Consider the following 23,662-nt stretch of genomic DNA (forward strand, 5'->3'; position numbering starts at 1 on the left):
AAAATCCAGCAGCTAGGGAAGGTTTCCTGGAGGAAATGAAACCTGAAGAGTAACCAGGACCCTGGAGAAAGAATAGCTGAGCAGGCTAGCTTGCTGGGCACCTACCAGCAGACCTAGGCAAGACTCGGGATCACAGGATTAGAGAATTAGGAGGGAGCTCAGGAGTTACCTGCTCCCACCCATACACAGCATGAACAGCCATCAAGCCTGTGCTCGAAGGCCTCTGAGGATGAACAGAAGCTGACCAAGCTGGAGGTGGCCCTGAGCACTTTGGAACAGCTCTAAGGGACAGACATCCAGCCTCTCGCTCTTAGTTCTGGCCTCTGAGGCAAAACAAAGCAGGTCCAACCCCCCTTTCACATGACAGGCCCCCAACCACTGAGGAGGACTGTCTGGAGCGGAACGTGAGGAGCAGTCAAGGACCCAGGGCAGTGGAGACGCACGGGTAGGGGCAAAAAGAGGAAAAGTTTGGTGGCATTTAGTAGCCTGTGGAATCTCTGAGAAGGAAAGACTCCTTGGTTCATACCAGCAGGATGACGGTGATGAATACGCCTCTGTTCACCATACATCCCTGTCATTAACTTCCTGGTAAGGCCCTGACAGTCTTGTCTTGCCCCTGGGTTATCAGTGCCATTCATCCAGTCTGCGCAGTCCAAACCTGGGGGCTTTCTTTGTCACTTCCTCCAGGACCCCCTTCTCATCTGTTCAGGGACCTCCTTCCATTTCTCCCTCCTCTCTCTGGCCCTCGAAGCTCCTCCACACAGAATCATCTTCCTCCCACATGGGTCTTGCTAAATCTTCAGTGACTCCCCATTGCCAACAAGTCCAAGGCCTTTTGCCTGGAATCCAGGCCCTCTGCACTACAGTCCCATCATGTCTGCCCAGCCTCGTCCCCTCCAGCTGCCCTCCCGGTCCAAGGGCTGTGCCAGGGGTCAGTCTGGCCTGGGGGCTGTGCTGGCCCCTCTGGCAGAGAGGTCCACCCCCTTTCTTGGCTTCTGAGGCTCCCGTCAGAAGTGTTATTCTCCCCTCTCTGAAGAGCTTCTCGGCAAAGCTGTGTGTCCCAGCCTCTGCTGACAGAAGGCCCTTAATGAATAAATGAAGCTCCCTGGCCACTGGGAGGCTCTGGCTCCCCCCTCTAGCCCTTTGGGGCTCCTCCCTAGCTGCTGTTCTGGACAGTGACCATGGCTCCATAATAGGCCTCAGTCTACCCCTGTGTAAAACAAAGGGGCTGCTAGCTAGGATCCACATGTGGGCAATAATGGACTTGGCGTGCTCCAAGGCTCTCTAGGCCTCTTAGGCGTGGGCAAGAGAGAGATCATAGGTCCCTCTCAGGCCCGGCACTTACCTGTACCAGAAGGTTCTGTAGGCTGATGACAAGGGACAAGACCTGGTGCAGTGACAGTGGGGACAGGGCTGCATCCTCTGGAGAGGGCAACTGCCCCGGATGGGTAGTGCTGACCAGCGTCACCAGGGCAGAGGAGAATTTCTGCTCCAGGATTGTCCGGAGGAAGCGCAGGATGCTGACTGCAAAGAGAACACTCTCCTCCATCCTGGGTCCCCAGAAGCGTACCCCTGGCCAGAGGCCGGGAGGAGAGTGGGCAGGAGTACCCAGGAGTGACCAGTACCTCCCACAGCCATGGCCCCCCCACGCACCTGAGAACAGAGCGGCTTTCTTCTTCCTCAAAGTGAGGGCCTGCAAGACTTTATCCAGCTGAATAGTGAGTGTCTGATGGACCTGCCCAGAGCACAGAGAAGTCAATGAGGCAGCCAGGAAGAGAGAGAAGGAGGGCACTGGGCAGAGAGACAAGGCCCAGGCCCTGCCCTCCAGGGGCTTATGGGGAACGGAGGGGAGGGAGAAGAGGACATGAGGGGGTGGGAGAGGAAGAAAGCCAGAGCCTGGAAGGAAGGAGAGCACAGAACCTTTCACACAGATTAGGGGATCCCATCTTTTCCTTCCTGCCCCATCTACAAAAGAGAAGCCTCCCCACACTGCTCTATGTCCGGAGGCTCCACGTCAAGCCAGCCTTCCCCAGTCTTAGAATGCCACCCTGGCCGCCCCGGTCGCCCCAACCTGACTTCAAGGCCCTAGCTGCTTTTCTACAAAGTCTTCCCTAGGCAAGCCTTCTCTTTCCAGTTATACCCATCATTCCCAGGCTGATTCTGCCCATCAGCCATGTCTCCCCACCCAGGCCACAAACTTCCAAAGACAGAGCAGGCACTCGGCCTCACAGGGGCCCCAGATCCTGTGACTTGTGTCTGGGCAGCAGGGCAAAGGTGAGGGAGAACACTAGATCTGGGGCCAAGGAGCTGAGTGCAAGCCTGACCCTCCCAACCTATGAGTCACCTCACCTCTATGGGCCTCAGTCTCTCCATCTGCTGGGGTGCGTGCGTGCGTGCGTGCGTGTGTGTCTACTTTCCTCCAGCTCTGAATCTAGAAACTGGTAACACCAGTAAGGCCCTCGGCCACTTGAAGCCTGTTTCCCTCTGTAAAATGGAGACAACCCTATTTGTAGTCCTTAGCTCACAGGCCTGTGGCAAGGCTAACTCTTTCATCTTGCCTGTGGCCTGGACCAAGCCCTGATCCCTTCCACGTCAGTTGGGCACCATGGCTGTCATGCGGCTCCTCGGAGCTCCCTGGGCAAAGACAGGAACTTGGCATCTCCTGGTAGACTGACACACCAAGAACCAAGCCTGCCTCAGGTAGGCACTACCCACATGCCCCCAGGTGAGTTCCTTCTCCTCCCCCGGTCTTAGCCGTCTCCTCCATGACCTCTCGAGCCATGCTCCTGGGCAATCCTGGGCTGCTCCTCTGAGACCCACCAGCCGCCTCTCCTCTCCCTGGGCTCACCTTCCCGCCAGGGGCTGGATTTGAGGGAAAGAGGTAAGAGACTGACCTCCAACCCTCCAAGGTGCTGCTGAGCGGAGAGGGAGGCTGTGAGCAGCCAAGCTGAACAGAGGAGGGCTGCCTCCTTTGTGGAGGGCCCCAGGAGCACACAGGTCGGGGCTGGCTCTGTCCACGTGAGCCCCAAAGTCTTCTGCAGCAACACGAGGAAAGGAGCACTGGACAGAAGTACGGCCACTGCTGCGAGGGGGAGGAAGAGGGAGGAAGGAAGGGAGGGAAGAGAGAAGGGAGTGATAGAGGGAAAGAAGGAAGGTTCTGGAGTCAGGAAGGATTTTAGAGATTGACCATCCCACAGGCAGTGAGTATCAGAATCAGGATTCTCTCCTGGATTTTCTGTCTCCAGCCCCAATGTTCTTTTCTGATATCTCCAAACCCCAAATCCCTACACCTCAGTTTTCCCAGAGGAACAAGCACCAAGTTTGGAGTCAGAAGGCTTGAATTCAAATCCCACCTCTGACACTTAATACCCAGGTGCCCTTGGACAAATGACATCCCTTCTGTGGGCCCCAGTTTCCCCACTTGAAAAATGGAGATGCTGGCCTAGCTGTTCTCTAGGGTCCCTTCCAGCTCAGATGTTCTGGATGAATAAATACGTCACTAGATGAAGGAATGAGCCCAGGAATCCTTCGTTCCCAGGACCCCGGGTCTGGGCTTGTTTCTGACAAAGGCTGCCTTCGGCTGCTGAACAGAAAGGTGCGAAATGGTTCAAGAAGCAAGGTGGTTTTGAGAAAACATTCTGGGCAAACTGAAATGGCCTCAGTGTTGGGGGCCAATGCCATCACAGGCCTCAGCCAAGGATGAACCCAGTGTCTGCCTGCCTTCCTGCAGGTCCCTGCGAAGCAAATGCAATAAGATATCTTGTACTGAGATAGTGGACAGAAGGCTGGCCTCCCAGCCAGGAAGGGCTGGGTTCAAGTTCTACATCTAACACAGACTGACTGTGTGACCTTGGACAAATTGCTTAGCCTATCAGCGTTCCAGAATGCTTCACATATACCTCCAGCAGGAAACCCACCTTCACTCCCCAGGGCCTGCAGGGAAGGCCCCAGCAGCACTTGAGACTTCCTGCCATCAGCCTCTAGCCTCCCTTCCTCACACATTTCAGGTTACAGTCCAGCTGGACCCCTGGTTACCCGACAGCCTCCTGCTGCCCCCTCCACCTCCAGGCACCCCTTCATGCCCATTTTCAATGGCCAAGAGGCACTCCTGCCAAAATTAAAAGGGCTCCAGCCAGGCCTCATCTTTCCCCAGTTCTTCCTCTCCCATGGAGCTATGGAGCTCTCAGCCCTCGCAGTTATAGCTCCCTCCTGAACGTTTCAGAAAACTCCCCCAGGCTGGCCCAGGAGGTAGGGCTCAGGTGGGAGGCCTAGCTGAGCATCTTCTGTTCCCCCTTCTCTTGGACCAGCCCTGGCACAGATCCTCCTGTACCTCGTTTCCGGCTGCCGGGGGTAGTTTGATGGAGATTCCAGTACAGGAAGTTGAAGGAGGCCTGCAGGATCTCCACATGGGCCAGGCTGCACTTCCCACACAGGTTACTCACTGCAAAATAAACGGACCCTCCCATGATGCCCCGCAAAGCAGAGCCCTGGGGCTTCTGAGCATCCTGCATGCATACCCTGCCCCTAGCAGGGAGGCAGGACCCAGGCCTGAGCTGGCTGTGCCCTGGCATCACTACAAAGGCCTACGGGTAATCCAGAGGGTGCTAACATGACAGAATGTCCTGATGGAATGAATGCCGGGCATTCATGAAGGCAGGGCAAGGGAAAAGCAACTGACCTGCAGTGAACTTGTTTCTGACCTGGTCATTGTGTCTCTCCTGGCACTGTGCCAGCCCTGTCCATCTTTCTCCTCTGGAGCACCCAGGTACAGAGCACCTGCCCCTTTCCACTCTGAAGGCCCCTTTGTGTCCCCAGCCTGATTCCCCATTTGGATACGGAAGAATAAGGTTACTGGGACAAAAGCCAGGCAATGCAGGGCTCTGAAGTGGTTCTTTGGAGTTGAGAGATCTGGATTCAACTCTCCTTAAAGACATCTCAGCAATGCCCAGGCCTTAGTTTCCTTGTATTAAAAAATAAACAAACCAGGGATGTGCGTCCTGGAGAGAGAGAGTGTGATCCAGTGGACAGGGCTGGCTTCAGGGTTGCAAAGACAAAGGTGTGAGGTGTCTCCTCTGGCCCATCCTGGCTGTGAGACCCCAAGCCCAGTGCAGCCTGTAAGAGTAAGAGCCTCGGCCCAGGGGCTGATCTCCACTCCCCGAGCTCCCCAGACCAGTGAACTTCCAGGGCTGAACAAATCAATAGTAACATCTACACCTTTGTAGTCCCCGGGGAAATGGGGGCAGAGGGGGCAGAATTAGGACGGGAGATGGGGATCGCACGTGGCAAGGGCAAAGGCAGGAGAGGGTATGCCAGACCTAGACTACAGCTGGCTGCCAGTCGGGCCAGATCAGAGAGTGAACGAAAGAGAATAAGGGCAACAGAGAACCTCAAGACTGGAATGAAGGGGCCTCCTGCAACCTGCAACCTCAAGACGTGGGCACAAGCAGCAGCATGTAGTAAATTAGAGCCAAGGGCCGGAATGGGAGAGGATGTGGGATGAGTAGGGCCAGGCCCTGGGGTCCCCCCAGCTTTCACAAAGCCAGAGGAGGGCCCCCTGCAGGCTGACCAGATGCTCCATGAAGAATTTAGGGTGGGGTGTGGGGGCAACTAGGTGGCTCAGTCGTTAGAAAGCCAGAGACAGGAAGACCTGGGTTCAAATATGGCCTCAGACACTTCCTAACTGTGAGCCTGGGGAAGTCGCTTAACGTGTATTGCCTAGCCTTTAGGGCAATTCTGCCTTGGAACGGATACACAGTATTGATTCTAAGATGAAGAAACCAAGATTCTCTGACGGGAGCTGGCCAAGATCACGGGCCCATGAAGACCCCAGGAGCTTGCTTAGCTGCTCGGTGATCGAACCATCGGCTCCCGTAGAGCTTGCGCCAGTGAAGACCCTACGCCCTCCTCCACGGGAATGGCGGTCAAGCAGTTCCCCGGGCCTCTGCTTTGACAGAGCATTTCTTTTTTTAGCCCAGCCACAAGGCTTTCCAGTGACACCCACTGACTTCCATCACTGTTAGCCTCACTCCACCATTTCTGCCTGGGAAAGTATTCTGGGACCCCAATTCACCCGATGGATTAGTCGTTCCTTCCAGCCTGGTGCCAACTCCCAATGTGGCAACTAGGGCCAAGTCAACAGAGCCCTTGGTCCGTCTCTACTACCTGCCCTCCTGGAGGACACATTCAGTCCCTCTGCTCTGAGCAGGGGCAGGGGCTGCCCTAGAGAAGCCCCAATATCAGCGGAAGCCATCTCTGTTAAACCCTGGCTGCAGACAAACGAGCCCACCTGCAGGGAGCTGGCTGCACGTTGAGGAGAAGTGAAGGGCCTGGATAACCCTGACCCGGATCACCGGGAGAGGCTGGGAGCCGGAGAAGAGGAACCTGGCCAGGCTCTGGTCTGTGGCCTTGTGAAGAGGACCCAGTACCTCTGCGACCCAGGAACCTGGATTTCACTCTTTTGGTCGCTGTGTTTTACTATACGGGGTTTCCTTTGGAATCTGAAGTCTTTTATTTTACGCATCTAAAAATACTAGTCTGAGAAGGGGGCCATGGGGTTACCACACTGACTGCTCAAAGGCTCCCTGACGGATCCATGCACCCCAAGGAGTCCCCCCTCCCAGAGGGGCCCCTGCACCCTGAGGGGATCCCACTCCCTGAGGGGGCCACGCACCCTGGTGGAGCAGCTTCAGATCGGTGCTGTCCAGCTCTCTCTGGGCCTCGTCCCGTGGCTGCACCAAGAAGAGCAGGCTGAGCAGCAGGGGCAGGTTACTGCTGGCTGCAAACAGCAGAGGGGAGAGAGAGAGTGAAAGGGGAGGCCTAGGCTGGTACAGCCATAGCCTACACCCCCCTCCCACCCCCAGAGGCCAAAAGTGCCTGGCTTCCCAGGGCTAGAGGACGCACCTGAGGGCTGTCCAGTTTGGCTGCCATCCATTTCCTCCCAGCTTGTTCCCTACTCATTGGAACCAGCCTCTTCTCCTCCCTTGCTCATTCCCATCCCTCACACAAAGGTCCAGCTCCTGAACCAGGAAGCAGCAGGCACGGTGGGGGGGCTAGTGCTCATCCCACTGGCCCTCCCGCCATGCCCGCTGCTTCCTGACCAGGGCCATGGCCCTCACTTTTACTCCCTCCAGACTAAGCAACTGCCTCGCTCTAAGGCCAAGAGACAGAACTCCCTGGGAGGCTCGAACCCCAACTCCCCCCTTTTTCAAATTCCATCATTTCCAGCTGTTCCCCACTTCACTAAAGGCCCTGGGCCATGAATGACAGGAGAGGGCCCACCTTGTCTTTGGAAACCATCCTCTACTCTCTGATCCTGGGCCATCCAGAGAACCAGAGAAAGCTGAGGCCCCCCCACCCCTTCTTTCACCCCCACCCCGGGGCTTCTCTCCTTTTCTCTCCCAGCTGGGGTTTCCATTCAGGGCATACCCAAGCCACGCAGAAAGAAAAGACCCCTAACCCTGGCCCCCTTCCCAACATACAGAGACACAAAAGAGACCCGGAATGAGTTTCATAATGAAGTGGCCTTCCTGACAGAGAGGAAAGTGATTTTCCTTTGCAGAGAGGGGACAGGAGACGTCCCAGCTTCCCATTCTGAGTCGGGGAGGGCCTGAAGTCCTAGGCCTGACCCTGACTAGCCATGACTTCAGGCTTCTGAGCCTGTAAGACAGGGATAATAAGAATCATGGGATCATACGGCTAAAGCTGAAGGGAACTTCAGAGGACATATCGTCCAACCCCTCTTTGTTTTAGAGGAGGAAAACTGAGGCCCAGGGAGGTTAACCGAATTCTACCTGGCATGTCAATTGTTTGTTATGGAATAAAAGCTGAGGAATGTTCTTGGTGGGGCAGCTACAAGTCTGGGAGGCTCACTACCTGCCACATACACATAACAACATGAGGAATTTGTAACAAAGGGTTGCGATGCACAGTCACTCTTCGGAAGTCCAAGAGCGGCCTTTGTTCCACTTTCCTTCCTCCTCATTTATTTGCACAGGAGAAATGAACTATGGGGCATCAGACTCAGACAACCCCTTGGGTATATAGGGAGTCCCTAAAAACTCTTCCGAAGATAGCGTGGTTGGCAATCAGAAACCAAGAGAGGACGGAGGGCTTTCTAAGCCCAAGTCAGACCGAGCTTAGGGCCGAGGTGGAGCTCCTGGTGAGGTTCCAACTTGGAGCCTCCACTTAGCCACCTGGAGGAGCCCCGTTCCAGAAGATGTGGTCCCTGTAGTCTAGGGCTGCCTTTATGGAGGACAGAGTCACTCTCCATACAGAGAGAAAGCAGTTCTGGAGTCAGGCTCCTTCTGTGTGTCTGTGTGAAGGAGGCCCTGCCTCCCCGCAAAAGAACTGAAGCTTCAACCTGTGGGCTCTAAGAGAAAAAGGAGCTGGTGGGGCTCAGAGGCCTCCGGATGAAGCCTGGAGCAGGGAGCAACTAACTCCATGGCCGCCTGCTGTCCAGCAGGCCGGTGCCCCAGAGGGGGCATGAAAGACCACTGGGCAGAGATATGAGAGTCGGGGTGAGCTGCCCCATTCACGTGGCTGGCTGCGGGCTCCACAAATACTCTCTGGGGAGATGCACCGAGGATGTGTGTGTTTGTGGAAAAGCGAGCCACAGGTAAGTGGGAGAAGTGCTTTATTGTCACTCTCTTACTAGTCTAGTCTGTTAAATGTCCCTAGCTTGGCACGGATGGTTCCCTGTGGCTGGCACGTAAGGGGGAGCCCCAAGGAGACCCTGTACCTGGTGCAGAAAGTCTCACATGAAAGGAAGAGAGTGTCCCAGGGGCTGCACTCCCAACTGAAGGGGAAAATGGGGGAAAAGCCTAGGAGAGCGCCCCCCCCCCATTAGAAGCCCTCAGAAACTCACCTTGCAGTGGGGCAGCCCCACTCTCCAGCAGCAGCTGCTGCAGGATCTGCAGGAAGTGCCCCCGGAGAAGGCTCCCCACCTGAATGTCCTCATTGTTCTTGAGAAAGGCTCTCAGGACCATCAGCACTTTTCGGGCTATGTCCATAGAGCTGGTATAGACGAGGTCCTGAGGAGGAGGAGGAAGAGGAGGAAGAGAACAAAACTTAAAGTTGAAAAGGTCTTTACAAATTTGTTAGGTTCTAGGACTAAGAAGGGATCCTAGAGATCATGTGGTCTAACCCCCAACTTTACAGATGAGGAAACTGAGGCCAGAGAGGCTAAACGACTCATCAAAGTCACTTAAGTGTCTACAGCAGAATTCAAACTCGGGTCTCTTGACTCTCGATATAGGGTGTCCTTTCCATATCACACAACAACCCTGTGTGAGTGAGCTCATTTCTCTGGACTGAGTTCCTTGCAGATACATCGAGGCTAGACTAGGTCCTTCTTCTCACGGAGATTCTGAAGAAATCTATGTATTTTTAAATGAAAACACGTGAGTAAGAGATAATGAACTTTGAGCTCTCTAGAAAAGGACAAACACTTTCGTTCTCTCAGAAGAAGGTAAAACAGGGAAGGCACCTTCCAGGTCATCGCGCCCGGCCCCCTAGTTCCCAGACAGAGCTCTGGATTTAGAATCAGATGGTTCCGGGGCCCAGCAGTTGTCTTCTCCCCTATGAGAACGGGCCCCCATGGCGGGCCGGGATTCTCTCTGTCTCCTCTGCCCTGCACGCGCTCTGGCACATAGTAGGGGCTCGATAAAGCAATGCTTGTCAGCTGACGGATGAACTGTCCCACCTATCTCCATGACCCAATTGCAGCGATCCGCATCGAGTCAAACGATATCACAGAAGGACCCCAGAAAGCTATCAGAAGGTGGAAGCCATCGGGGGCTCAGGTGGCATTTCCGTCCCGGCTGCCAAGTGAACGCAGTGGGAACTGAGCAGCTGGCCGGGACGGGGCGGGCGAAGAGGCTCGCCGGCCTGGGCCACACGGCGCAGTGCTGTAAGGAGATGGTCAGGCCCCGGCCCAGAGCCCAGCCCACCGGCTCCCCAGCGAGCGAGCTTAGCCCGTGTTTTCCCTGAGCTCTTTTCCGGAACAAGGCTTCAAAACGCGAGGAATGAAATGCGTAGAAGTACACAGGAAGCGGATTCTACCCAAGTACAATTATTGAGAGATCCAAAAAAACCAGTCTGGGCCCCCGGGAAGAAGCCCTGCTCTCGGGAAGGGCCGAGAGAGGAGGGTAAGGAGAAAGGAGCCGAGGCTGGGAGCACCCACCGATGAGAAGGTAGGGCAGAGCGGGGATGGCGGAGGAGATACAGGGGCCCGGCTCAAAATGATTCAGGGGCAGCAGCACACACAGGAAGACACGGCCAAGTAAAATGCCAGCCCCAAACAATGTAGAAGGCCAGTGCCGGAGAGCTAGTGCACCAGGGTAGGAGTGGAGGCCGGCCCCGCCAGAGCAGGCCCCACCACGCCGACAGGCTCTGGGCACAGCTGAAGCAGCAGCCAGGGCTTCTGGAACTTTCAGCCACAGAAGGGCCCCTTGCTGGCTCTGACGCCAAGAGCCGGGTGGCAGCCCTGGGGCAGGCACAGGGTGAAGAGGAGCACCAGCATACACCTGCACTTGCAGCCAGGGGGTAAAAGAGTGCTTGGGGGCAGCTGGGGAGCTCAGTGGATGGAGAGCCAGGCCTAGAGACGGGAGGTCCTGGGTTTAAACCCGGCCTCAGCCACTTCCCAGCTGTGTGACCCTGGGCAAGTCACTTGACCCCCATTGCCCACCCTTACCAATCTTCCACCTAGGAGACAATACACCGAAGTACAAGGGTTAAAAAAAAAAAAAAAAAAAAAGATTGCTTGGGCTTACTTACAGAACACACACCAGGAGAGTACTAAACACGTGTTTCCTCACATCATACCACCTTGGAAGAACTGAAAGCAGTAGATTCCCAAGAGCCAGCTCTAAAAGCAGCTGCACAAGGAGCCTGCAGCTCAGAACAGTGCTCCCCCTCACTGCAGCTATAGAGCCCAACTTTAACGTGTTTTTTGAAACTAAAAGAAAAGGAAAAAGGCAGGAAAATAGGCAAATGACAGAAAAGAAACTCAGTTTGGTTATAGGGTAGATGCAAACTCAGAAGATAACAAAGTCGAGACTGCTGCATCCGAAGCCTCCAAAAAAAACAGGCATCGCTCCCAAGGCCAAAAAGAATTAATGGGGGAAGCTCAAAAAGTATTTTAAAAATCAGAGAGGTAGAAAAAATTGGGAAAAGAAATGAAATATAGAAAAATAATGAAAAAAGAGTCAATAGCCTGGAAAAGGAGGCACAAAAAATATCAAAGAAATGAATATCTTAAAAAAAAAAAAACAGGCCAATTGGTAAAAAGAGGCACAAAAACCCAAAAATCTTTAAAAAGCAGAATTGGCCAAATGGGAAAAAAACATATACAAAAATGCATTGAAGAAAAAAACTTATTGAAAGACAGAATTAGCTCTGGAAAAAGTGGTACAAAAATTCACTGAGGAAAAGAACTCTTTACAAAGTAAAATTGGCCAAATCAAAAGGAGGTATAAAAGCTCACTCAAGAAAATCATGCCTTAAATTGGGCATGCCCTAGAATTGGGCAAGCGGGGGGCAGCTGAGTGGCTCAGTGGATGGAGAGTCAGACCTAAAGACAGGAGGTCCTGGGTTCAAATCTGACCTCAGACACTTCCCAGCTGTGTGACCCTGGGAAAGTCACTTGACCCCCATTGCCTATCCTTACCACTCTTCTGCCTTAGAACCAATATACAGTATTGATTCTAAGTCAGAAGGTAAGGGTTTAAAAAAAGAAGAATTTGGCAAGTGGAAGCTAATGACTCTATAAGACATCAAGAAATATTCAAATAAAGTCAAAAGAATGAAAAAATAAAAGAAAATATGAAACATCTCATTGGAAAAACAACAGAGGGGGCAGCTGGGTGGCTCAGTGGATGGAGAGCCAGGCCTAGAGACAGGAGGTCCTGGGTTCAAATCTGGCCTCAGACAATACACAATATTGATTCTAAGATGAAAGGTAAAGAGGAAGGAAGGAGGGAAGGAAGGAAAGAAGGAAGGAAGGAAGGAAGGAAGGAAGGCAGGCAGGCAACCACCTGGAAAATAAGTCCAGGCGAGAGAATTTAAGAATTGTTAGACTACCTGAAAGCCATGATCAAAAAAAAGAGCTTAGACACCATCTTTGAAGAAATCATCAAGAAAAACTGCCCTGATGTTCTAAAACCAGAGGGCAAAATAAAACTGAAAAGGAGCCGCTGATCACCTTTTGAAAGAGAATATTATAGCCAAATTCCAGAACTGCTAGGTCAAGGAGAAAATACTGCAAGCAGCCAAAAAGAATAATTCCATTATCATGGAGCCACAGTCAGAATAACACAAGCCTTAGGCACGTCTTCATTAAAGGATAAGAGGGCCTGAAATATGATATTCCAGAGGGCAAAGGAACTAGGACACCAACTAAGAATCACCCAGAAAAACTGAGCATAATCTTTCAGGAGAAAAAATGGGCATTCAATGAAAGAGAGGACTTTCAAACATTCCTGATGAAAACACTAGAGCTGAATGGAAAAATCTGACTCTCAAATACAGGACTCAAGAGAAGCATAAAAAGGTAAATAGGAAAGAGAATCAAAAGACATTCAATAAGGTTAAACTGTGTACATCCCTCCATGGGGGGATTCATGTAACACCAAAGAACTTTGTCATTATTAGGGCAGTTGGGAGTATACAAAATAGAGGGCAAGGGTGTGAGTTGAATATGGTGGGATGATATAAAAAATAAATTAAGGCATGAGAAAGAGGAATGCGTTGGGAGGAGGGGGAAGGAAAATACAGCATGGGGTAAATTGTTGCAGTAAAAGGAGCATGAAAGGGCATTCACAGTGGAGGGGAAAGTGGGAGAGGTGAGCACGTGAACCTTACTCTCTTCAGAACTGGCTCAGTGAGGGAAGAACAGACACGATCAACTGAAGAGAAAGCTATATTACCGTACTGACAAGTTGGAGGGCAAGGAGATAAAATAAGGGGGGTGGGCTGATAGGAAAGAAGGCAAATTGACAGGAGGTGGAGGTCAGAAGCGAAACAGGGATAAATAGAATAGAAAATAATCATAATGTACAAAATGTTTTTTACAAGCCTCTCTAATAAAGGCATCATTTCTCAAATACATAGAGAAATGAATGGAATACATAATAATATAAGCCATTCCCCAATTGATAAATAGTTGAAGGAGAGGAACGGGCAGTTCTCAAAGTAATTAAAGCTCTCTATAGTCCTGCAAAAAATTCTCTAAATCACTATTATTTAGAGAAATGAAAATTAAAACAACTCTGAGGTACCCCCTCATACCTTTCAAATTAGTTATGACAGAAAAGGGAAATGACCGAACTCGGAGAGGATATGGGACAGCTGGGACATAAATGCACTGCTGGGGGAGTTGTGAACGGATTCCATCATTCTGGAGAGCAATTTGGACCTATGCCAAATGAGCTATAAAACAATACCTGCCCTTTGATCAGTAACACCATTATTAGATTGGTAACCCAAAGAGATTAAAAACCAAACGGGGAAGGACCTCTATGTACAAAAATACTTAAAGCAGCTCTTTTTAGATTCCAAGACAAAGGTAAAGGTTTAAAAAAAAAAAAAAAGGAAATGAGCAGGTATAAGGCCCAGCTGAAGGGGTTGGTGTGCCAGAGGAGAAGAGATCCTACTTTCTCTTGCACCAAAGGGAGGTCCTTTCCCTGACTACCTCCGCTATCCTTCAGGAGCCCAGGTTGGTGGGAAAGAAGGTTACGACTCACTGCACTCTAAAAGCTGTTTTAGTTCACTAAACTGAGCACCCGCAGGCCCGTTCACCCCAAAAGCTCCCAGCTCTGAACAGGCCACATGGCATGGTGCTAATGAAGCCAGGGTCCCCTGGCAGCCAGCCGGCATCACACAGAGGAAAACAGCCAGAGACAAAAGCTCTCAACAGCCACCAGCTATTCTGTGAAGACCTGATCAGGGTCACAAGGGAGACCAGCTCACTCACTGGATGAAAATCACTCAGCACAACTTGAGGCAAGTGTAAGAGTGGGACACTGGTACCCTCTGGGGCTACCCAGGGGGCAGGGAGAGAAAAGAAGAGGAGAGAAAGAGAGGAAAAGTCAGAGGAAAAACAACCAGGAGGTGGGAGAGAAAAAAGGAGATCTGAGATCAAAAATGAAGGAAAAGACCAGAGGAAGGCAAAAGAAGCAAACTGATCAATAATAACAATAGAAGAGGGAGATACAGAGGGCAGGAGAAAGGCAGAGTGGGAGGGCTCTAAGACAGGGGGCTGCACAGCTCAGGGAGGAGAGGGATGGCCTAAAGAGTGGGCTGTCCAATTCGGGCAGAAACAAGGCCCATAAAAACCAGACACAAGAATCCTGTGGGCCATCCCTTGACTTAGAACCTTAGAACCACACACACCGACATATTTATTTTGTTATTAATATAGCGATGCATTAAAATCAGATGAGAACCTCCTGCAGACCGAGGAGCCACATCTGACGCCTCTGATCTGTGTCCCAGGGACAGGAGACGTCACCATCTGACCAAGAAGGCCCAAGCTCAGGACGTGGACGGGCCGGAAGCTGAAGCTCCCTTCCCTGCTTTTGTAACAGGAAAATCGGTGTCCTCCCACAAGCGTGTGCCTGGCTGTGTGTGTGAGCGTGCATGGAGAGGGCTAAGTAGGGCCAGCGTCTAGGAGGGAAGTGAAGGACTTGGAACCACAGGAGGAAAAAACAACTGAGGAGGGAGGTTTGGAGGTTTGGAGGTTTGGAGGTTTTTCAACCCTCATCCTGCAGATTACTTAACGCCTTGTGCATGTGGGTGGGCAGGGATGGACCTGAATTGTAAAATGTCAGAAAACATTGTCAAAAATTGTTTCAACATGTAAATGAAATTAAAAAAAAAGGATACCCTCTAAACTGCGTCTTGCACTTGGGAGGAAGGCCTGCAAAGCCTGGAGGCCTTTTGGAGACTGGCCCGCCCAGCCTAAGAGCTGGAGAGCCACAGAGACAGAGGGACCCTTGCTCCCCTGAGAGCCACAGGAAGCTTTGGGCCAGAGGATGTGGGGGACGGAGCCTCTGCTGGAGTCCTCGTCACACTGGAGATGATAAGGAATTCTCAGGGGCGACAACATGCAGCCTCGGAACCAGTGGTTCTGTGAAGATGGGATTAACTCTACCCTGCTCTTTTTAGATTTAACCACCCAAAGTGTACACACCCCACTTATCCTCAAACGAGGATCTGTGGGGTTTGCCCCTTTCTCTGTAACTCTCTGAAATGGGGAATTGTCCTTCACTTTCCTGGGAAAGCCAAAAGAATCAGCCAAAAGAGTAAGACCATCCCTGTGACCCCTGGGTCTCTCCCAAAAAGCCAGGCTTCCTCTGGGGCAGAGAGTATCACTGCTCCTGCTTTGGAAGAGGCCCCTAGGAAGGCCCCCCTTTCATCTCTAACTCACACAGGCCCCAAAGAGCTCTGCCTGCTCCCTTAGGAAGCAACCTTGGCTCTAGAGTCCTAGGACCTGCCCCGTGGGACTGTGGGGCCTCACTCTCCTCATCTCTTTCACCAGGGGGCTGGCCTGGATGATCTCCAAAGGTCCTTCCAAAGCTGAATCCTCTAAATCACATGCCTCTTATTGGATAGGGTCTGCCGAAGAAGAGCCTCCCTCCCCCCTCCCAAGGCCAGAATGCAAGGTCTAAGGCCCAGGCTCCCTTCCCAAGGGAGTAAGAATCAAAAAGGAGGGAGCCCCCTTCTCGTTCTAGAAAATCCCTCAGTCGCCTACCAGTAAGATGAGCAGGACGCTGGAAGTACTTTTCAGGATGTGCAGCAAGAGATCAACATGGTCTGGAAGAGCAGGAGCACTGGAGGGGGCATCGGAGGCCAGGTCCTCCCAGGAAAACCAAAGCTCTAGCACTCGGTGGCCAAACCTGCTTAGTAACTCCGGGTATGTCAGGAAAAACTTGAGAGTATATGGATGGTGGCTGTAGACCAAGCTGAGATCTGGGACGGCCTCCAGCATCTTCCTTAGGGCACTGAGCGGAGCCTGAAGGAGAAGGCAGTTGGCCATGGGTACTCTGAGGGGTACAAGACTCCCCCCAGGCTGCCAGAGCCCACCCTGCAGCTCCAACGTGTCATCCGACTTTCAGGATAAACTATGGAAGGCTGTTGGGCCCATGAGGGCCTTCAAAACCTGGCCTTCTACCTCTGCAGGCTTCCTACACACCTCCACGTACCCAGTGGTGATTCAGAGACACAGGCCTGGCCTTCTTGGGGTTCCTCACACAAGACCCTCCTCTGATTCCCTCCTTCCTCATCTCTCCCTCCTGCTTCCCACCTTCTATGGGAAGCCTTTCCCCACCCCCTTCAATGCTCGTGCCTTCCCTCTGTTGATCGTTTCCAGTTCATCCCTTCTCTAGCTTGTTTGCACATAAGCAAGTCACTTAACCCCCATTGCCACTCTTCTGCCTTGAAAGCAACATACAATACTGAATCGAAGATGGAAGATAAGAGTTTTTTAAATAAATAAATGTTTGTTAGTTGCCTGATTGACCACTAAACGAATTTCACCCTCCCCAAGGCAACACATTTTGACAAGAATGAAGTCCTTTACTCAAAAAAACCCCACTGGATTTAGAGTCAGAGAATGGGGGTTCAAATTTAGCTCTGTGGGATCTCCCTTGGATTGCTTCCTCATGGGTACAATGAGGGAGTTGGACTCAGTGGCTTCAGAAATTCCTTTTGACCTTAGACCGATGAGGCTGTGATTCACCAGTGGTGACCCTGAGGTATCGGGGTCAAGCTGTTGGGGACAACATTTGGAGGCAAGAAGGTCTTCTTAGTGCTCCCCAAATCCCACTGTGCACCTAGTCTGCCCCATCAAAAGTCGAGCCTTCCAGGGCCCAAGCAGAGAGGCCTTGGAGGCCTCGAGGAGCCAAGAAATACGCATGTCTCCAGAGCAAGGATGAAGAGCCAGACAAGTCAGGAAGAAGAGACCTTCAAGGCTCACGTGTGGCCAATGTGGCATCTGGCAGAAATAATAACAATCGCAATAACCATCTGGCGTTTCTATAGAGCGGCTCCTCCTTCAAGTCTGCAGGGAAGGAGCCCACCATCCTGGATCCCATCCCCTGCTCTCCCCAAGGACTGTTTCCATAGTCGGGGCAGGCCCCAAGCAGGAAGAGATCAGCAGCCCTGGACTGCTCTCTGGCCATCTCCCAGGACCTTTGCCCTACAAAAGCCAGGGAAGAAGGGCAGAGCATCTCCCATGTGCTGGGTAGGCCAAAGAAAGGCCAGCAATACCTTCTCTAGGCGTTCCCCTTTGTCCTGACACACCACGAGGAGGTAAAGGACTGCCTGGAAAACTGCAGGAGGAGGACTCTCTCCCTGGTCCTGGATGGACAGGAGGAGGCTTCTCAAGGCTGAAAATAACTCTGCCTCTGGAACAAACCTGCCACAAAAGAGGAGCCAGTGAGAAGGGCCCACCAGGGGGCCCTGCTTAGTCCTGCCCGTGGACTTCTAGGCACCCTCATAAGACATGGGCTCACTCATGAGGAAACGAAGCTGTTATCAAGGTTGTTGCCGGGGGGGGGGGGGGCAGCTAGTTGGCTCAGTGGGATTGAGTTACGCCTGACCTGGCCTCAGCTGGGTGACCCTGGGCAAGTCCCTTAACCCCCATTGCCTAGCCCTTCCCGCTCTTCTGCCTTAGAACCAATACACAATATTGAGTCTAAGAAGGTAAGGGTTTTTAAAAAGAAAATTAAAGGATGCTGCTGTCAGTGCCCTACTGACATGGCCAGTCCCTTTCTACCATGAACCTGAGACCTCTGGCAGGGCATAAGCCATGAGCTGATGGTGCTCCCCTCCCTTAGGACACCCCAGAGGATTCCTGCTGACCAGAAGCAGGGGCTCTCCCTGGGCCAACACTCTGGGCCCAAAGTCCTCCCTAAGGGGCAGCTAAGGGATTCCCAACCAAGGCAGAGTAAAGACTTGTGCTGCTTTTGTTCAGGATACTGGCAGCAGCTGCCACCCTGTGCTGCCCACCCTCAGGGCACCTCCGCTGTACCTCGGGCTGAGCTCACCTGTCCTTGTGGCTATACCCAAGGTAGAAGAGGAGAATGAGGCAGTACTGGCGCTGGCGCGTGGCTCCATCCACATGTAGGGCATCAGACAGGAGTGCCAGGCTTTCGGGGCCTCCAGTGTTTATCTGGGGCAGACTCTGGTACAGGATGCTGGCCACCACAGAGAACCCTAGAAACACAGTCAGAAAGGCCACGTGGCCACTCGTCAAGGACACTGGCCCTGGAGGGGGGACACCTAGCATGGGTCCCGGCTCTGCCAAGAGCCAATCACTGGACTTTGCTGAGCCCATAAAACAGGGAGAGCCTTTGAACTAGCTCCCTCACAAGGTGGCTGAGAAGGAAACACTCTGTAAAGCTCGGGGCATTTAACCTGGACAAGAGAAGACTGGGGAGGGGGTGTGAGAGCCGTCAAGCATCTGAGGGCTATCTGTCATACGAGAGGGATCACACTGGTTCTGCTTGGCTCAGAAGAGAAGCAAGGATAGCAAGGGCTAGAAGCCATGGAGACAGATTTTTTACTCCTTGTAAGGAAAAACTTCATCATTAAAGTGGCATGTCCTCCTTTGGAAGGCCCTCCCAGGCCCTACGTCTGAGAATCACTACTCTTGTACTCAGCTTAACTTCCCCTATCCTCACCCTGCCTCAATTTGCCCATCTGTAGAATGAAAGGGTTAAATTAGATGATATCTTCCAGATCCATGGGGGGGAAGGGGCGCAGGAGCCCGGGGGGCTTTATGCGGAGCTTGGATGACCCTTTCCTGGGCATATTGTGGAAGAAAGTTCCATTTGGCCCATGTAGGGCCTTGAAGGTCCATGCCAGGTCTGGAGATTCAATAAAAGGCAGCATTCAAAATCTGGGGACAACAGAGAGTGAGACTTTTCACCTCTGCATCCTCAATACCAGATAATCGCTCCGAGAAGGCAAGGTCTCTGAGGGCCTCTGGCAGAGCCCCAGTTTGCCCCCTCGTCTGGCTTCCACTGCATTAGAGCTTAAAGGGGCCGCTTAGAGAAATCTGGGACAAGGGCAACCAGGTGGGTACCAATGACTTTCACACAGAGATAGTAGCAGCCAGAGACCCAGCCAGGTGCCAGTGGGGTCGGGAGAAGGGCAAAGCAATGTCTAAAACCTGAGGAAGAAGGTGTCAGACTAGACAGATGACCCCTGAGGTCCCTTTCTGTGCCACATGTGAGGGTTTTCTGTAGAGAAAGCCTAAACCTGCCTTTTCCTGAAGTTGCCTCCTCCTGCCCCGCCCTGTCTGACCACCTACGTAGGCCTGCGAGGCCAAGGGGAAAAGCATGAGAAATGTGCAGACACTGAAAGGCAGCGAGGAGTTTTCCATCTCTGGGGGCTTCAAGAAGAGGCTGAATGATGACTCGATGGGGAGGGCAGAGAAGATTCCCAACTGGGTAGAAAGGATGAGACGACCCTTCTGTACAAGAGCTGGCAAGTGATGGTAATAGTAGAATGAGTAGTCGGGGACAGCTTCATGGAGGAAAAAGGTCTAGAGCTGGCCCTTGCAGGGTGGATGACTAAGGAACAGGGAAGTGGAGGCAAGAGGGGATTGGCCTGCTAAGGTATGAGCAGCAGCAGGTGGGGAGAGTCAGGCAAACTCCAGGGCTAAGGATCCCCCTACCACCAGTAACAGGAGCTGGGATGAGCAAGAGAACAGGAAGCCAAGGTCGTAGAGCTTGTCTTTCTCAGAATTCAGAAGGGCAGCCGCCATCGTAACCTCTACCCACTTTGGTGGTGATTTGAATGCTTTGTTTCTTGTGGTTCTCACAAACCACTGTGCTTACAATCACAAGGTAGGCCTTACAGATATCACTCACTTGCCATTTCCCAGGTGATTGAACTGAGGCTCAGAAAGTGAGGCTCTGGAAAGGCTCATCGCCCTGGCTTCCCACTCCTCCTCCCCCCGAGGAGGCTGAAGGGATGGTTCCTGGGCTTGTTCCGGTGCTCCCTCTCTCGGCCCCGTGGACTACTGTGGCTAAGGGCTCATAAGAGAAGTGCCTTCACTCGCAGGAGGGGACAGTCTACTCCTCAAGGCAGATCTCAAGGAGCCCAGGCTGCTCAAATACAGTCAAGGCGGCCTTTTGGACCTAGGGATGGCTTGCTTGAGAGCCCCAGCTACACACCAGACCCGGATCTTTCCTCCTGCCCAGCTGGTTACAAGTGGGGGCTCTATAGAGAGCGGCCTCTTCACGAGTGCTAGCTGTCTCACTGTACCGCCCCCCACCCATGCCTTCTAGCCCCTCAGCCCTAGGCTTTCATGTCCCGTGTGAACTGCTACAATGCCATGGCTGCTCTGTCCATCCCCTCCCTGACTCGGCATGAACATTAAGGCTCTGGCTGCCCATCTGGCCTGTGCAGGCCTTGGAGATCCTGCCACACACATTTGGGATGGGCTAACTCTGCACACGTTTGTATACCAGAGACTTTCCTGGATTCACGTAGGTGACAGCAATGGACCAAAGAGAGACGTAGACTCTGAGGCGTGAGGTCGAGCTCCTGCAATGGACCCCGGGAGTAGTATTTTGGGTCCCAGATTCCCAGTCCGTGGAAGTCTTTCCACTGCGGCATCCTGATTCCTGGGCTTGACAGTATAGATGAGAGCCCCCAGGATGAGGGTGTCCTACCCAAGCCTTGAGAAGTAAAGGCGACTGATAGATCAGGCAATCATCCTGCTCAGGGAAGAGCTCGGGATGAGAACAGGACGAGAAAAAGCAGGCCCCCTGCCAAAGTCTGCAAATGCCATCTGACCTCCGGAGCAGTGCAGGCTCTACGCTCAAGCCAGAGATAGCAAGACCAAAGGGGAAAGGGCCCCTCTCCCCCCTCAGGGGCTGCCATTCTACCAAGGGGAACGGAACACAGCCACATGTGTACACAAGAGGAGAGACAATGGGCACTACCAGGGGGCCTGGGGATGCCTTTGCAGCCAGAGCTTCTGAGGCATATCTGGAATGAAGGACACTCTATGGGAAACACAATGCCTAGTTATGGGAACAGCCAACAGGCCGGGCTGCCTAGACCAAAGACTAGAGGAGAGCGACGGGCAATGAGCTGCAAGGAGAGGTCGGAGCCAGATTGTGGAGGGCTTGAATGGCTAAGCAGAGGCGTTGGCATTTTACCCTATGAGCCTTAGAGGGCTAACAGGATCCTATTTGTGTTTTAGGAAAGCAAAGTGGCGGGAGCAGACCCAGGAGGCCATGATCCAAGATCATTTTGAAGGCCCCAGGATGAAAAGTGCTCTCTGCCTGCCTCCTGAGAGAGAAGTGGTGAACTGCCAGGGCTCACTGGACTCTCACTTTCGCTTTCTCTCTTTTTCGTGCCTTTTCTGCAATATGGCTACTCTGAAAATGCATTTTGCGTGATTTCCCCATATCGCTGATATCCTATTGCCTGCCTTCTCAGTGGATGGGGAAGGTGGGAGGGAGGAAGAGAATCTGGAACTCAAAATGTACGAAGAAAAGAATGTTAAAAACAAAGAAAGAATAGAATTTTTTTTAAAAAAGAAGGCTGTTTCCGGCCTCAGCCACTTCCCAGCTGTGTGACCCTGGGCAAGTCACTTGACCCCCATTGCCCACCCTTACCAATCTTCCACCTATGAGACAATACACTGAAGTACAAGGGTTCAAAAAAAAAAAAAGGCTGTTTTACGGTACACGTGAGAGATGATAAGGGGCGCACCTGGACAGTGGCCTGTGGATGGAGAGGAGAGGACAGCTTTGAAGGGAAATGGCTTGGGGTCCCACCTAAATAGGAAAGATCTGGGGTGCTAATCAAATGCTGATCGATTGACTTTGAGACTTCAGTTAATTCTGCTTCCTAAAATCAATCAGAACAAGAAATGGGGCTGCCTTTTGGCCAAGGATCTACATTCAGGAAGGTCAGCCCCTATGGGGGGGGGGCGGGTAATAGTCACACGGGAAGGGCATCTCAAGACACGGCTAATCCGAGGGCAGACAGAAAGGTACCCAGGCCCCAACACGAAGATCAGAAATCAGGCCATTGCAGTTAGTAGAGGCCCACTCAGGAAGCACTCCCAGGAAAAACGTAAGGCTGGATCTTTGGTCCCTTGAGAGCAGGGTTGGGGACCTACTGAAGGCAAGTAGTGTCCTGGCATCAGATACCTCGTTCCCAGGGTCTCTGCTCCACTGCTCCTCAGCTATTCTGGCTGGAGTTTGGGCAGAATGAATTTGTGCCAAGCTGGTCTTAGTAGGGGCAGAGCGTCTTTCTTAATGGAGTTAGGGTGAAGAAGTGCCCACCAGCTTGCTGGGCATGCATTGGCCATCCTAACAATCTGGTGATGCCCTTCAGACTAGTAAAGTTTGAGAAGACTCTCCTCAAGTGCTCTTTTTCTCATTGTAGACTCTGAGAAATACTCATTCCCTTGCCAGCTTGCCGTGTTCTTTGCTGTAAGTCTGAGAAGTGCATCTTGCGAAAAAGTATGTGAAGGGGATGAACATAAAGGAAGAAAGACTGGTGGGTTAGGGAACCAGACAAACCCAGGACAATGACGCTACCTACTGGGCACGGTGCCCAGGTAAGATCTGGGCCATCTGGCAGGCCAGTCAGAGATGGAGAAACACCAGCTTTCAGAGCTGAAAGGTCCCTCTGTGGTCGCTCCATGCCCCTCCTGGGGGACTCTGCCAGCTCCAGGAAAGCCATGAGCAGACCCACCACTGTATGTGGCAGCCTGCTAAGACTGGGACTTGCCACCAGGAGGAATGAAAGTTTTGTAATGTGCTCTAGGAGAGGGATCTCTTGTAAACAGTTCATTCCAGGCTCTTTGAAGTAGACAGGGCCTCAAACCCAACTTTTTTTTTTAAAACCCTTCCCTTTTGTCTTAGAATGTATACTAAGTATTGGCTCCATGGCAGAAGAGAAGGGCTAGGCAACTGGGGCTAAATGATTTGTCCAGGAGGCCACAGTTAAGATGTATCTAAGGCCAGATTTGAACCCAAGACCTGTTGTCTCTGGGCCTGACACTATCCACTGAGCCACCTAGCTGCCCTTGAACCACAACTCTTAAGGAAAAGCATGATGTACAAGTGGACGCCCTTGCCATGACAACTGAATGCTAAATAGAGAAGGAAACCTCTGGTGTGGCCTTGGGGGATAATGCTGCCCCCAAACTCATCCAAAAAGGAGGCAGCTAGGTGGGTCAGTGACCCCTCCCCTGACCCTGGGCTCCTTGCCCAAGAGTTATGGGTCAAGCACATGGATGCTCACGTGGCTTGGATGAGCAGAGTGTCACCCACTCTAATCCTTCCAGGAAGATGGTAGACTACTAGGCCTTGCCATCTCCCTAGCTTCTGCACCCTCCAGGTCCTACGGCATTGCCATCTGACCTGCCAACAAGAACGACCCAGCCTTGCCAGTTGCCCCCGCCTACATGTGCTGTCTCCCATCCGGAGAAAGTGAGCTTCTTGAGGGAAGGGACTACACTGATTTCTCTTTCAAGCCTTGGGCCAGTTCTTTTGTTCTTACCAGTTGACTTTAGCTATCAAGACTGCCTTAGGAACAAGATGGCCTCACTTGGCGGTACTCAAGCACCCAGCTAGAGTCAGAACTGACTCAACATCGTGCCCTGGGCATGTTATTATTTTCACAGGTT

General features: G+C 52.3%; 1 protein-coding gene across 1 annotated transcript in view; it reads right to left on the reverse strand.

Moving 5' to 3' along the window:
- MEI1 (meiotic double-stranded break formation protein 1) overlaps window positions 1-23,662 on the reverse strand; it is a 75,708-nt gene that overhangs the window by 23,816 nt on the left and 28,230 nt on the right. Inside the window, exons 18-26 of the mRNA XM_044679304.1 lie at window positions 18,045-18,213; window positions 17,266-17,413; window positions 15,749-16,009; window positions 8,864-9,029; window positions 6,671-6,775; window positions 4,331-4,441; window positions 2,895-3,082; window positions 1,654-1,735; window positions 1,346-1,524 (exon numbers count right to left, since the gene is read on the reverse strand). Coding sequence (XP_044535239.1) covers window positions 1,346-1,524; window positions 1,654-1,735; window positions 2,895-3,082; window positions 4,331-4,441; window positions 6,671-6,775; window positions 8,864-9,029; window positions 15,749-16,009; window positions 17,266-17,413; window positions 18,045-18,213 — 1,409 coding nt within the window. The remainder of the gene's footprint in view (window positions 1-1,345; window positions 1,525-1,653; window positions 1,736-2,894; window positions 3,083-4,330; window positions 4,442-6,670; window positions 6,776-8,863; window positions 9,030-15,748; window positions 16,010-17,265; window positions 17,414-18,044; window positions 18,214-23,662) is intronic.

The sequence above is a fragment of the Gracilinanus agilis genome, chromosome 5 (genome assembly GCF_016433145.1).
Source record: "Gracilinanus agilis isolate LMUSP501 chromosome 5, AgileGrace, whole genome shotgun sequence".
In the NCBI taxonomy this organism is placed as follows: domain Eukaryota; kingdom Metazoa; phylum Chordata; class Mammalia; order Didelphimorphia; family Didelphidae; genus Gracilinanus; species Gracilinanus agilis.